Below are 13917 nucleotides of genomic sequence, written 5' to 3' on the forward strand. Positions count from 1 at the left end.
TAGTTCTATAGTTAAGGCTTTAACTCAACCTCTATGAGGTCCAGGTGAGAAATAGAGGTGGAATAGAAAAGGAGGGAAAATCACACAGATTGGGTAAGACTTAATTTTACATGTACTGTACATCATTTCCTAAGACGTTCCCTGGAAATAACTGTGTAATATGTTAATAATAAGGTCACAGTGAAACAGAAGTGAGAGCATCTTTAGGATTTAAATCAAATCCTCAGATGTGATTGGCTTATTCAAAAGTGGGTGGGGCTTAATTATAGTTTAAAAAGGAGCTGGAGAGAGAAACTGAGCTGTTGAAATGACTGCTGACCTCCCTCACCTGCTGTTAGATCAGGACGATGATTAGAGAGAAATGAATGAATTTGAAGCTCAAACACAAGATCTTGTCCCCTGATATCAAATCTTCTCTCTCCACATCTGTTCTGCAGGCTACTAGAAGCCACAAGCAGTTGTGTGTGTTTTTTATGACGTGTGTGTTTAGCTTGTCGCCCAAAGTTACATTTGACTGGATGATTTGTTTTCATCAAACACTGACAAGGTTTTACAAGAATAGGAAAGATTGGGTTTCTGATTCATTTTTGTTATATTTGATATATAACATGAGGCAACTGCACATTTAACCCCTTACAGGCTGTTCAGGTCAAATTTTACCCGTTTTGACAGCTGTAAAACATCCCAAATGTCTTTTATTCTGAAATTTGATTACTTTTCCTAAAGTGGCCCAAAATGCACAAAATGTTATACTTTTGTATAGGTGCTACACATGTTTGTCCACTGTATCTTTAATGTGCTTGAATGAGAATCTCCAGGCAAATATTGACTTATTATTATACAGTTACTATTGGAAATGTTATTCCTTGTACATGTAAATCATTTTTCGTGTTGACAAGTTTCACAGTTTGATGTGTTCATTACAGCGTGATAGTGATCCAGCATGCGTAAACTGAAGCAGCTAAGTAGAATTCAGCCATCACTCATTGTATCATCTTACTGTCACACGTTGACATGTGTCATATGAAAAGGCCTCGTCTAGATTGTAAACACAGGTGTAAGAGAAAAGACACAGCAGTGTTACTTTAATAAGAATAGTGAGCTATTAGAATAAAAAGCGTGATGCAGTTTGTGAAGCAGAGGCTACAGAGGATTATGTCACTTTACTTGAGTAGAACATGTTGGACCTGTGTTCGTCCCACTAATTAGATCTATATGCAGCATGTTCCTGTTTGTCTTTGTGTGAGAATTTGTAAACAGCTCCCCCCCCCCACACACACACACACACACACACACACACACACACACACACACACACACACACACACACACACTCCCACATTACACCACCTCCAGCAACAAAAGATGGCAGGTACGTACCAGCAGCATGCCTGGCAGACCCTCCCCTCCCCCCCTCCCCCCCACACCTCCTTCATCTCTCCGTCCAATTATTGCCACACCTGACAGACCGCTATAATTGATTGTGCCGAAGGAATTACGGCGGCTGCTTCTGATGCACTAGGTGCTTAAGTTCACGTCTTCAGACATATTAATATGGAAATCCCTGTAAACTAAATGATATTTGTCCCCCTTTTTATGCAAATGCCTTAGAACCGAGCCAGTTATCACTTTGATGTTTTGCTTGGAAGAGCTTTGGACCACGTTTTCTTGGCCGGCTGTACTGCTACCAATTATGCACTGCATTCAAGATAAAGTCCCTCTAACCTTTCTAACAAAAGCCTTTAATGTTGCTCTGTTGTAGGGCTTCTGCCTCACAGGTTGAAATGTAAGGACCAGTTGTGCTCTACCTAAGCTTACATGATGCATGCTTTTTATAATGGAGCATTAGGTGCTTGACTATGATTTTGAATGATCAGAAAATGACTATAACATGGGGCGCTAATGGAGTTCCTCATCACTACAAAGGACTTATACTGTCCAGATGTAGAAATATCAGCCAGTATAGGATGAAGAGACGAGAGGAGAATCACCAGCAGTAAGTCATAAGAGTTCTCACAATGAATTCATGTTGATTCCATGAGTAACTTGTCAACATGCCAGGATTAAGTTTGCTCTCTGCAGCTAGTGTCTATACTCACTACAGATCATATGTTAGGGAAGAGACTCCACTCTGACACCAACTCCAACAGAGTGATACGTCCCCTCTCTAGCTAGTGAGAAAGTCAATATATATGTATATGTATGTTTCTCAAAATTTTAGACAATTCTTATAACAGTGCGTGTGCCATATACTACTGGGAAATATGGTCCTTTCTGGTTGTTTAAAAACTCAACTCCAGCCAGTGTTACTTCCTGTTTAATAGGGCTGGGTATCAATACCAAAATGAATTGATACCAAGTAGTATCGAAACATCTCCTTTCAAATGATACCTGCAAACCATCCTTTTTGCACCCAGAGCTAAAAAAAAATCACTATTTGTATGGACTTATATTAATCATTTCAAGACCTTCAAAATGCATTTTTGTAAAAATCAAATCATTTAGATGTGGAGGAGTGGTGGCATTTATTTTTATGCACATGATGGGTATGGAATGAAGTATTCAGTTGGTATCAGTATCATTTTGAGGCTACTTAGATTGGTACTGGTATCATCATTTTTTTTTTTCAAACAATACCCAGCCCTACTGTTTAATGGTAAACCTTCTTTCTCAAACTGAAAATAGGGGTGTGGTTACTGGTCGGACATAATCCATTGCCATGGCAACAAGATATTATAGGAAAATGGCGATGTGTCGGAATGGTAGTTATATTATAGCCTAACATGTCTACTTACTTCAGCATTAGCTATAGTAGACAGGGTTACACGTCTGTAACAGATATATGTAAAATCCATAGGTGATATCAGACAATGGCTTCTCGTCTGATGGAACGTCAATGCAATGACATCTTGCTTTACTGTATAGTATATTTTCCTCCTCAGTGACCAGATCCGGTTCTACATGGGTGCAAAAGCATGTATTCATTAAATCTTTACCAACCAGTCTGATGTGTGTAGAGGTGTGTGTGGTTATACTATAGTAGCCTGGTGTCATCAGATGGTTTAACGAAGATAATTTTGAAATAAATTGTTCATATTTTTAAGATTTAATCCATTGTTGCAACATGTCTGCAGCATGTGTTCAGTTTGAAACAGATGCCTTGTACTGTTTTAGTAGACTATGTGATGCTCACTAAACCAAAAGGATTTTATGATGATTGATTGATAAATTGATAGATTGATAGATTGATACTTTATTAATCCCACTGGGGAAATTCAGGTGTCTCACAGCTCACCTTCCATACATACACACATTCATAAATACACATAGATACATACACAACAAAAGACAAACAGATAATAACCAACCACTTAGTTAAAATATAAAATGGTAAAAAGAGATAACATGTGAGCATTTATTATAAACATTGTGTGTAGTGCAGTAGAATAAATAATACAAGTCCATGTTAAAGTGCCCAGTGCCAGAGTGTGGGTGAAGGGGGTGGGGGATGGAATGGGCCCCAGTCAGGAGCCCCTGCCTTCAACTGAGGCATTACACAGATATATGGCTGCAGAGTTCTACTATAGTCATACATCAGCTTGAATTTTTGAACTCCGAACAAAAAATATGTAGTTAGGAGTGTGACTAATCAACACCGTCAGGAAACGACTCAGATAAATATGAAATTCCAAAATACACTAGAGAGGGGAATAATATCTAGAGATAACTCTAAATGGACTTTCTTAAACTGAAAACAAGCCCTCATTAAGGACCTTAAAAAACAACAACAATGGAATGATAATTAAAAATATATGTTAGGACTCGTGACCCTGATTCTCTGATGCTTCATGTAGTGATAGAACCAAGATGCTGCACTGTCAGGCTTTACACAGTCCAACAGTGTTAGCATTGTTGCTTACAGATTAGATTTGCATTAGAGATGGCACTTTATTTTAATCTTACTGACATTTCAATGCAATTTCTGTAATTGACTACAAGAGCTGTGGTCTATGTATGTGTGGAGTGAAAGTGAGTGAGTGAGCTGGAGAGTCAAGAGAGAGACACACTTTATTTTAGAGGCAGTGTATTTACATGCATGGTTAAGCTCAATAATAACAGGCTCTCATAGTTTCATAAATAAGTGTTTATCTCACAGTAATGATGCTGACTGGCTGCTCCTACCTCCATTAGAGTGAATGTATCCTGCATCTGGGACATTTGATCCCCAATCCTGTTGCTGCTTTCTAATCTCCACCACTGAAAAATCAGCAACACATTCTGATACTTAGGTAGTAAAAAATACAACGTAAAAGAGTTAAAAGAGAATAATTAAATGAATAAAAACACAATCATTAAAATATTCCAATACTGAATCAAAAACGACGGTAGGATTACACTCTACATATAGTACAATATATCTGATAGTGATGTATATGGTACAGATTGAGTAGGAGATGTACTGTATATTGAGGTCTTGTGTTGGTATAGTAAGAACACACAGACACACACACACAGATGGGTATAAGATACACTATACAATTATTCTATATTATTTACAGTCCATATGTACTGTTATTCAACCTTTACATAACGTTCGGTTCAAATTTGACCTGTTTTGACATTTGACAGCTGTAAAAACACCCTAAAGTGGCCCAAAATGCACAAAAATGAAAATATTTTAAATGTTATACTTTTGTATAGGTGCTACACATTTATGTCCATTGAGGCTGTTCTGGGTCAGTATCTGACCGGTATCTATTGACATGTGTTTTAGGTAAATGAATAGTTAATAGTTTTAATAAGATAAGATTTAATAAGAGTAGTTTTTATGATGTAGCAGTGAAGACTGATGGCTCTAATGGTTATACAATAAACCCCACACTTCCATAAAGTTCTTGTTATTTTCACTTTACATAAAATACATTTACATCATTATTGCTATGTTATATTTTCATGTCTTAAAAGCTAAAAAATACACTATCTCTGCTCTCTGAAACATGAATCAAAGGTTAATCACACATTTATTGATCAGTCAGATCCACTATTGATGCTTTTTTAAACACATCTGTTGTTCAACATTTTGTATAGACACTTTTTATGAGGAGACGTTTAGACCGGGTCAAAACTGAACATGCTGCGTAGGTGTAGAATATGAACACTATGTAATGGTTATATACAGTGCTGCACAATATCTTAATCACCTGTGTGGTATCTTGAGTGCTATAAAAGGTTCACAGTTCAGGTGTTCATGTAAATCCACTGAAGGGTACTCATACTTTTTTTTTTGCTGTTGTTTGATGGTAGCATTGCTTGTAACTTAGTGAACAACATGGATCTTAATACAGAGCCACAGAAGACTTCACCACGCTGTCTTATTTGAATATTGAATCTTATTCATTGTATTATATTCAGCTCATTACCCTCTCTCCTTGGGGTAATTGTAAATTCAGCTGTTAATCACAATTACCTCATGTTGTCATAAAATTTTATGACGCCACAAACTTTACCTGAAACATGATTTTTTGATCTCTCATACAGTAGAAGCTGTTAAACTCACAGCTGCATAAAGTAAAAAAAAGGTAACTTGAAGAGAAGAAAAAACCCTGCAGACTTATTTTTGCCTCCCTGTAGGTGAACATGCTGCACATCTGTAGTGTGCAGTTTCTGCAGCGTTGGTGTGAATGAGTTGGTGCTCTGCCGTCAGGGATTGGTTAGGTCTTATCTTGATGGGATGGTTTGACAGGTACTGCATCACATTAAAGGCCTTACCAATCTTACCTGTCACATCCAGTAGGAGGCTCGCAGATAGGGCAAACCCCCGTCTCCTTTAACAACCCCCACCCTTTAGACTTCTCTCCTAACCCACCTTGATACACAGCATATTGAATTTACTTCAAGTTTCAAAGACAAAATAAAGTGAATAAGTGAGATCATTTACACAGGCCACAAAGCCACCCAATACACTCATGTTGTCTGAATGTGACGTCCTTCTGCACTCTCCTCCATCCAGACATATCCACATATATCCATATGTTGTTTTTTTTAATGTCTTGAGTCCTCTACTGTCTAAACTAGGTTTGGGCTCCTCTGTATATTCAGGTCATCCTATCATTAGTGTGTTAGATTGCAGATACTCTCTATGATGGGCATTTGGGGGCCACACTCATGGTTTTTATTGCTTGGCTGCCGCTTTGTCAAAGAGACTCGGCTGTGGCCTTAAGCACATACCATTAATTCTCTAATATTGGCTGGAGCCTTTATCTCAACAGCAGAGAGAACGTCTCCTTTTCCTTCCACAACTCAAAGGATATAACCCCCCCTCCCCCTCCCTTGTCCTTGTAAGGCTTCTACTGTGAAACAATGTGCAAGAAGTGTAAAGTTTCACAGACAGTAGCAAAAAACACGTCGAAATAGAAACAATTGGGAATAATTGATAGATGAAAACACTATTTTTTTTGTTTAAAAGAGAGACCCATAGCACACTGGTGACTGTTGTTGCATCAACAAAATTGGAGCTGTGCAAATGATGCTGAATTCACTGTGTGAGCTCTTACAGCAGAGGTAAATCCAGCTGCTGTTTACTGTCTGTCAAATGTGCAAACGTACCAGAATACAGTGGCAAGAGGGAGCAGAGTTTAAGTTAGTTTATACTAGATTTTACCTTTATATGTAAAAGACATATTTAAAAAAAAAAAATATATATATATATATACTATTGTACTGTAACAGCAGAATGATGAGGATTCTGACACAGTAAATACATTTTGCCACATTGCCCAATATAAGAAATGAATAGATCTATAATAAACAATATCTTAGAATTGGCATGGACTTCAACGTTTGACATGATTATGATTTCCATGATTTAGTGTCCTAATGGTGCTGTATTGTAAACATTGTCAAGGTAGGAATTTTAGTTTTGCCCCAGCATAAATGTCTGTTTGCTGTGCTTCATCTTATCAGAAGTTCTTTATGTCTCAAAGTTGAAAGGTTGTTTTAGGAATAAATGCTGTAGAATTGCAACTTGTGCTGTAACTGACATCGTGTCATTGTCTGATGGTCAGGTGGAGTCCACCCAGAGTATGATCAGGATCCTGGGACTGTCGGCCACTCTGCCCAACTATCTGGATGTAGCCTCCTTCCTACACGTCAACCCGTATATCGGCCTCTTCTTCTTCGACAGTCGCTTCAGACCGGTGCCCCTCGGACAGACCTTTGTTGGCATCAAATCCAACAACAAGGTACCAAACACTGATACATATACGTACAGACCAGTGTATACAGGTTTATATGATGTTGTTCTTAAAGATGATGTGGCAACTCTGACAAAGATGTTTTGAACTAGATAAATGCATCTCATAAGACTTCATTAAGGCATCATTTTAGCTTTCATCATCAATGGAAACTAGAACTACCAATTTTAGAAATTGAAAGACAAATTTAAGGTATTGACCAAGACAGTTTTCAATAAATGGTAATAAAAGTTGGTGTTTAAGATCATTAATTTCCCTTAAAGATGTTAATGGTCAGGTTGGAGGTCACCAGAATATGTCCCTGAGATTCATCAAATGACTGTTTTAACTGTATTACTGTATTAAAATCAGATATAAAACTTTGTAGTTATGACTTTAGTTAAGGTGCTCATTGTGATTTTTTTCTGTCCTGCTCAGATCCAGCAGCTTCATGACACGGAGGAAGTTTGTTACAATAAAGTTCTGGAGCAGGTCAAAGCTGGTCATCAGGTAAGATATCTCCTGTACATTTACCCACAATAAGTTGCATTCAAAGGAGACGTATCGTGTACATGTCCAGGTCCAGATTTTATTCTAGGGCTCTGCTGGAATAGCCTTGCATTAGTTACAGTTCAAAATCTCCTCATTTATCTTATACTGGGCCTTTATTCAGCACATCAGTACAGCCTCTATATGAAACAGGCTGTTTTGAGCCCACTGAGCCCACTCTCTTCTGATTGGCTAGCTCTTGGAAGCTGCCACATGGCAGACTTCTAGTGGTTCCAGAGGCTACATAAGCAAAATATAGTAGCAGGATTTCACTTTTTCCTGCATCACTTCATCTACACATATGTGAGCAGGAATCTGATCCACAATATGTGACTGAACAATGTGAGCAGCCCGTGGAACAATCTTAGCAACAAAGGTTACAGAACAGATGGGAACAATCTGATGTCATCACAAGGAGGAAGTAGATGTAACATTGCAAACAAAGCAATGACACCAGGCTGAAGCCCTGCTTTTTGACTTGCAGGAGCAGTTTTACATAGATTTACTTTGGGTTTTGCAACTTTGACCATGTTTAACATGTTACATCTGACACCATAACAGTATTACATAACAGAAACATTCCCAAAAGCATGTGTTTATGTGCGAGTGACATGGTTAGCCTACCTTCTCAAAAAGTGTGGAAGCAGGGGGAAATTACTTTTATTTTTTAGTATCATTTGTTTGTGTATGGATTAAACTACCAACTATTTTCCTCTGCCTTTAGTCTGAATGCTAAGCTGGGTTAAAATTCTTTCAACTTGCTGCTTAATGGGAAGGATATTCAGGGTCGATGCGGTTCATTAAAAGGTTTTAATAATAATCTCTTACATCAACGTTTTTTGTGGTGATTCAAGGTCTTAAAATGTCTTAAAATGTCTTCATTTTAGGAGGGGAGGCATTACATTTTTATGTGTGTAAAAACCATTAGGATAGATATTATAACTAATCCAACAACTACAGGAAGCGTGAGTCCAAACAACAGCGCATCATTAAATTAAAACAACAATGTGCCATCATGCAGAGCTTACATGTCAAATAATAACAGACCTACACCTAACATACTATACATTATGTATCTTCATTATTCCTCTTATGATCTGTGGGCAAGTTCAAATACATTTCAGATATGTCCAATTACCTTTAAGATTAATTTGACTTGAAAAGCCTCATTCTTCTAAACAATATGAGGTAAAGTATTCCATGGTTTGATAGAAATGTGATTGACAAAACAGCTGTTTTAACTATAATTGATTGTGATTCTATATAGGCATCTATATATATATATCCACATAGAACCAATTAGAAATGCTTTCAGAATGATCTTTTCAAGGGGGGGGGGGGGGAAATCATGTAGGTCTATGTAAGAGTAAGAGAGATGTGACTGATTCAGCAGATGTGTTCATATTCAGCAGTTGCCATCGATTATATTATATTCATCACACCATTTCCTGTCACGTCAGACCTTTACCGAGAACAAAAGTTGTTTTACCTCAGGCTATAGTTAGGCTTTATAGATTGAAGGGCAAGCCCTACACTGTCATCGTTTTTAATTAACAGCATTTCTTTAGTTTTTTTTAATTAACATCTTTTAAATTCACTATCACCCCTATCAGCTGTTTGAGATATTTCACATGTGGTTGGTTGTGTAGCCTCATTGAAATGTGAAGGCAGATGAAAGATAAATAGGCATAAACAATGTATTCATCAACTTATTAAACACAACAACATTGTATACTGTATTATTGTTTCACTTTTTCACCATTATATCCTGTCCAAGGTCATAATTGGACCCATTTTGACCCACTTGAGAGCGGTAAAACAACATATACACATTTCTTTTAATTTCATCTTAAAGACAATATCAAGTAGTATTATATCAGTTAATCCTTCTGTTCTGTGCCATGTTGAGCTGTGCTGTATATACCTTACCTTACATCCTGGACATGGCAGGTCAGTGTCATGTGAGCCTTTCATTAGTGTTGTTACTTGAGGTTTATTTATTTATTCATTTTTAGTTCATTTATGTCAGGCATCTAAACTCAATGTATTAGTTCCATAAATGAGAGCAGGGCAGATTGCTTTGGCTGTAGGAATAATTCTCTCTCTCCTCTCTCTCTCTCTTCTCATTGAAACCTGTATATCTCAGATACTTGAGCTACTGAGTTCTTCCCTTATTAAAGTTTATTTTCCCCTCATGATTAAATGTCCTGAAAACAAATAATTCTACTTTTACAAAACAGTGTTCAGTCTGATTTTCCTTTCTAATATCACCTCACTTTTTTATGATTTTATTAAAACTGCCACTGTTGAATGTTCGGACTAGAGCGACCTGAGGAGGCACACAGCATAACGAATAAAAGTCCATCTTTTTATACAACTCCTGCTTCCCTTGAAAAGATTTCTCTGAACTTTTTTTCATGAATAGCAACTCCTACCTTTTGGAATGAACACCTGCTATCTAAAGTCTCTGAAGTCCTTATCTCCCCCGGTTTTGCCCCTTTCCTCCTCCCCATCTCCCACCCCCTGTTTCCTTCACTTTTCCTTCCCCCCCCTCATCCACCCACTCCCACCCTCCACTCATTCTGCTTCCACTCCACTAGCCTCAGAAGGCCTGTTGGGAACATGAGAGTTGTGAATTCAGACTTCAGCATTTAGCTCCCATCTGCTACAGGAGTTGAGCTCCCCATTGAGCACGGTTGTTATCCTGTCTGCATCATTTTATTGCGAGTGAATACACATGCTTTTTTTTTTTTTTTTTTTTAATCTCTATTGCCCATTCTCTCCCTCAGAGACACACTTAATATGAACCTTTTCTGCAGCCCTCGAGAACTTGTAAACTTGATTCTACTGCACCACTGACAACTTTCTTATCTGGTTGGCTGAAATGATACAATGGTCCAGTCTGGCTGGTGGGTTGAGGCCACTGAGGCCACAGCTCAGCCGGGGCGGCGTCTCCTTCCCTCAATATTAACTTGTCAAGAAGTGTCTGTGACACATATTAATTTAATCTGGAGGATCTGATGGATGAAATTTCCTTTATGATTCTCTCAGCGCCCTCCTGCTGGGAAGCACATCCTGCCAGAGAGAAGTTTAATAAGCTGAGACGCCAGCGGTTACTGCCGACAACGCTTCCACACAGCTCAGCGGTGCTGATAAAACACCTTCAATAAATAACATTTGCTGCAGCGGTCTCTTCGGACCCGCTGTGCTCGGAGCGCACACACAGCTGGTCGCAGCCATGCAATATTGTATGGTCTAATAATATATTTCAGTCAGGGATTTCCTGATAAAGTTTTTCACTAAACGTTGATTCAATTTGTATCTGACACATTTAAATCAGAGGTTAACTGTACTGTACTAAATATGGCACGCTTTATTTTTAACAGGCTTCTTGATCCAAATACTGAAGGCCCTGATTAGGCCTTGGTATCGTTTAAAGAAATGATGATACCAGTACCAATCCAAGTAGCCTTAAAGTGATACTGAGCCCAACTGAGTACTTCATTCCATACCCATCATGTGAATAGAAATATTACATTGTATAAAATGCCACCACTCCTCCACATCTAAGTGATAAGATTTTTATACAAATGCATTTTGAAAGTCTTCAAATTATTAATAATTACTAATCAAAGAATGCTTGTGTTGATTGGCTGTGAGCAAGTCCATACATTTTTCATTCACCAATGCAGATTTCTAATTTAAATTTTGATTTTATTGCATTTATATTGTTGTGTCCTTTTTGCTCTTTTAATTGTTGTTTATATTTGTATTGTAAGGTAGCCTTGAATGCCCTGAAAGGCGCCTTAAATAAAATGTATTATTATTATTATTATTATTATTATTATTATTATTATTATTATTATTATACAAATAGTCATATTTTCTAGCTCTGGGTGCAAAAAGGATGGATTGCAGGTATAATTTGATGAGAGACGTTTCGATACTACTTGGCATCGCTCTATTTTGGACGATACCTTAAACGTGTAGAGTACCGTTACCCAGCCCTAGCCCGGATTCAAAACTGCTAACTTTATAACTGGTTAAACTCAGGTATACGTGTCATATGAATAAAAGCATAACTGCAAAAATGTGACTCCTTGAAAATGAAGTGAGCAGTGAGAGAAGGTGTGGGAACTTCAAAAACACCACTTGATATCATACAGAGGTGTTACAGAGATGAGTTAAGTCCCTCACAATCTTTGGTTGTCTGCAGAGAGAACCTAAACTAGAGAATAGACCTGCCATCAACCCACAGAGTTATAATTCATTAGTGACAGCTTATATGACCTGCTGCCAGTTAAAACAATGCTCAATGTTGGCTACAAATGAGAAGCTGCTACCCAGATTATTTTACCAATCTGGGTGTCACAACTCAGTCACTCGTACCGGTGCACCCTTTATCTTCTCTCATATATGCAGTGAGAAGCTTGAACTGTAGGCTGTCGCAAAGGAGAGCAGCACTACAACAACATCAGGATGTGGTGAACAAAAACACAGTAGAGTTCAGTAATGAAAGGATCAATATGCCTGAATAGCCTCCATAGTGATAGGATTGCCTCTTTAGAAGAATGATGTTCATCCAATTGGTTCCACTCACTTAGAGAAGCTGTGAGAAGGAGCACAGAGGCTCGTTGTGGAACTGCACCTTACTAACACCCTTAAAGAAGCATGAAGAAGAAGTGTGTTGAATAACGTGCTCATGTGATAACCTTGTATCTATCTGTGCTCCTCAGGTGATGGTGTTTGTCCACGCCCGTAACGCCACGGTGAAGACAGCCATGGGGCTGATTGAGATGGCAAAGAACCATGGAGAAACATGCTTCTTTCAACCAGACCAGGGCCCAGACTACGGTCACTGTGAAAAACAGGTAGAAAAACATTCAACAATCTGCAGTAAAGAAAAGTGATATTGGTATCGGGGTCTTTGGCAGGATCAATTTACCTCGCTCTACAATCTGGGAGTTGTAGATATTAGTTGTAGTAATTGTAATATATCCCTTTTTAAGTCAGGGATATTGAATCAGAACAGTTAATTATTAGGGTCTGCTAATCTGATAAGGGCTTTCAGTTTTTACCTGTTACATATTTCAGTATTTCCCAAGCATGTGGAAAGTCTGTGACTTTTCATCCAAGATTTTAGCACTGTGAGATAGACCTGTCATGATAACTACTTCTATTGGACGATATATTGTCTCAAAATAATCGCGATAAACAATATTATTGTCATTTGAAGATAATTTTATACCACTGATATAATGATAATATAATAGTGTAATAATGTGAGGGGGGTGGGAGATACTTATGTAAAAACACAGACTGTCATTATGGTTGTGAACAGAGTTATTTACCTTTAATTCTTCTACAGTCTCCACTCCAATGATCATGGTCATGTCCATGTATCATACGATATGTCCATATATAGACATGATGATGTTGATAATGATGTTATTGTACGGTAAGTGGATAATGTCATTATTGTGACAGGCCTAGGCTGAGATCCACCTTTCAAAGTTCTTCACAAACAGGATATAAAAAAAGGAAAAATAAGATTCAAAAAAGGATTGGACAAAAACACTAAAACCTGATGTCCATATTAACTCATAATTGTAGAATGTAATTAAAGATGTAGTCAAATTTTTCAAACAGTAAAATACAAATAATACAAATACTGTATGTTAGAAGAGATCCTTGTTTGTCTGGACTTTTAACTTTTATTTATCCAGACAGTGTTCCTGGCTGAATAAATAAAACTGCTCTACATTTAACATTATTTAGAAGTATTTGTTTATTAGCAGTGGGACTTAAACTGGTAACCTCACAAAAAGACCAATCGGTTCATACTAAAGAAAAGAGCTGCGGAGGTGTGGTTCTATATTGCGTGTGTGTGCAGTGGAACAGCTATTTTGTGTGTGTGTGTGTGTAATTAATGGTCTCTGTGTTGTGAGAGTACACAGAGGTGGAGCTATATTCTCCCTCAGAGGACGGTCAGTCAGACTCCGACTCCCATATTTAAATCTCTTGCAACAGAAGGCAGAGTGATAAATTTAGTAACCTTTTCCTTCGTTCCCTGGGGCTGAGCCAAGATTGATGCGCCTCTAATCTTCCCTCTATTTAAATGGGATATGTATACAAA

The 13917-nt window shown here is 37.8% G+C and overlaps 1 protein-coding gene across 1 annotated transcript in view; it reads left to right on the forward strand.

Moving 5' to 3' along the window:
- Nucleotides 1-13917, forward strand: part of ascc3 (activating signal cointegrator 1 complex subunit 3) — a 174518-nt gene that overhangs the window by 86636 nt on the left and 73965 nt on the right. The window contains exons 12-14 of the mRNA XM_062422423.1: nt 7065-7241; nt 7671-7742; nt 12518-12652. Of these exons, the coding sequence (XP_062278407.1) occupies nt 7065-7241; nt 7671-7742; nt 12518-12652 (384 nt within the window). The remainder of the gene's footprint in view (nt 1-7064; nt 7242-7670; nt 7743-12517; nt 12653-13917) is intronic.

Source organism: Scomber scombrus, chromosome 7 (genome assembly GCF_963691925.1).
Source record: "Scomber scombrus chromosome 7, fScoSco1.1, whole genome shotgun sequence".
Lineage (NCBI taxonomy): Eukaryota > Metazoa > Chordata > Actinopteri > Scombriformes > Scombridae > Scomber > Scomber scombrus.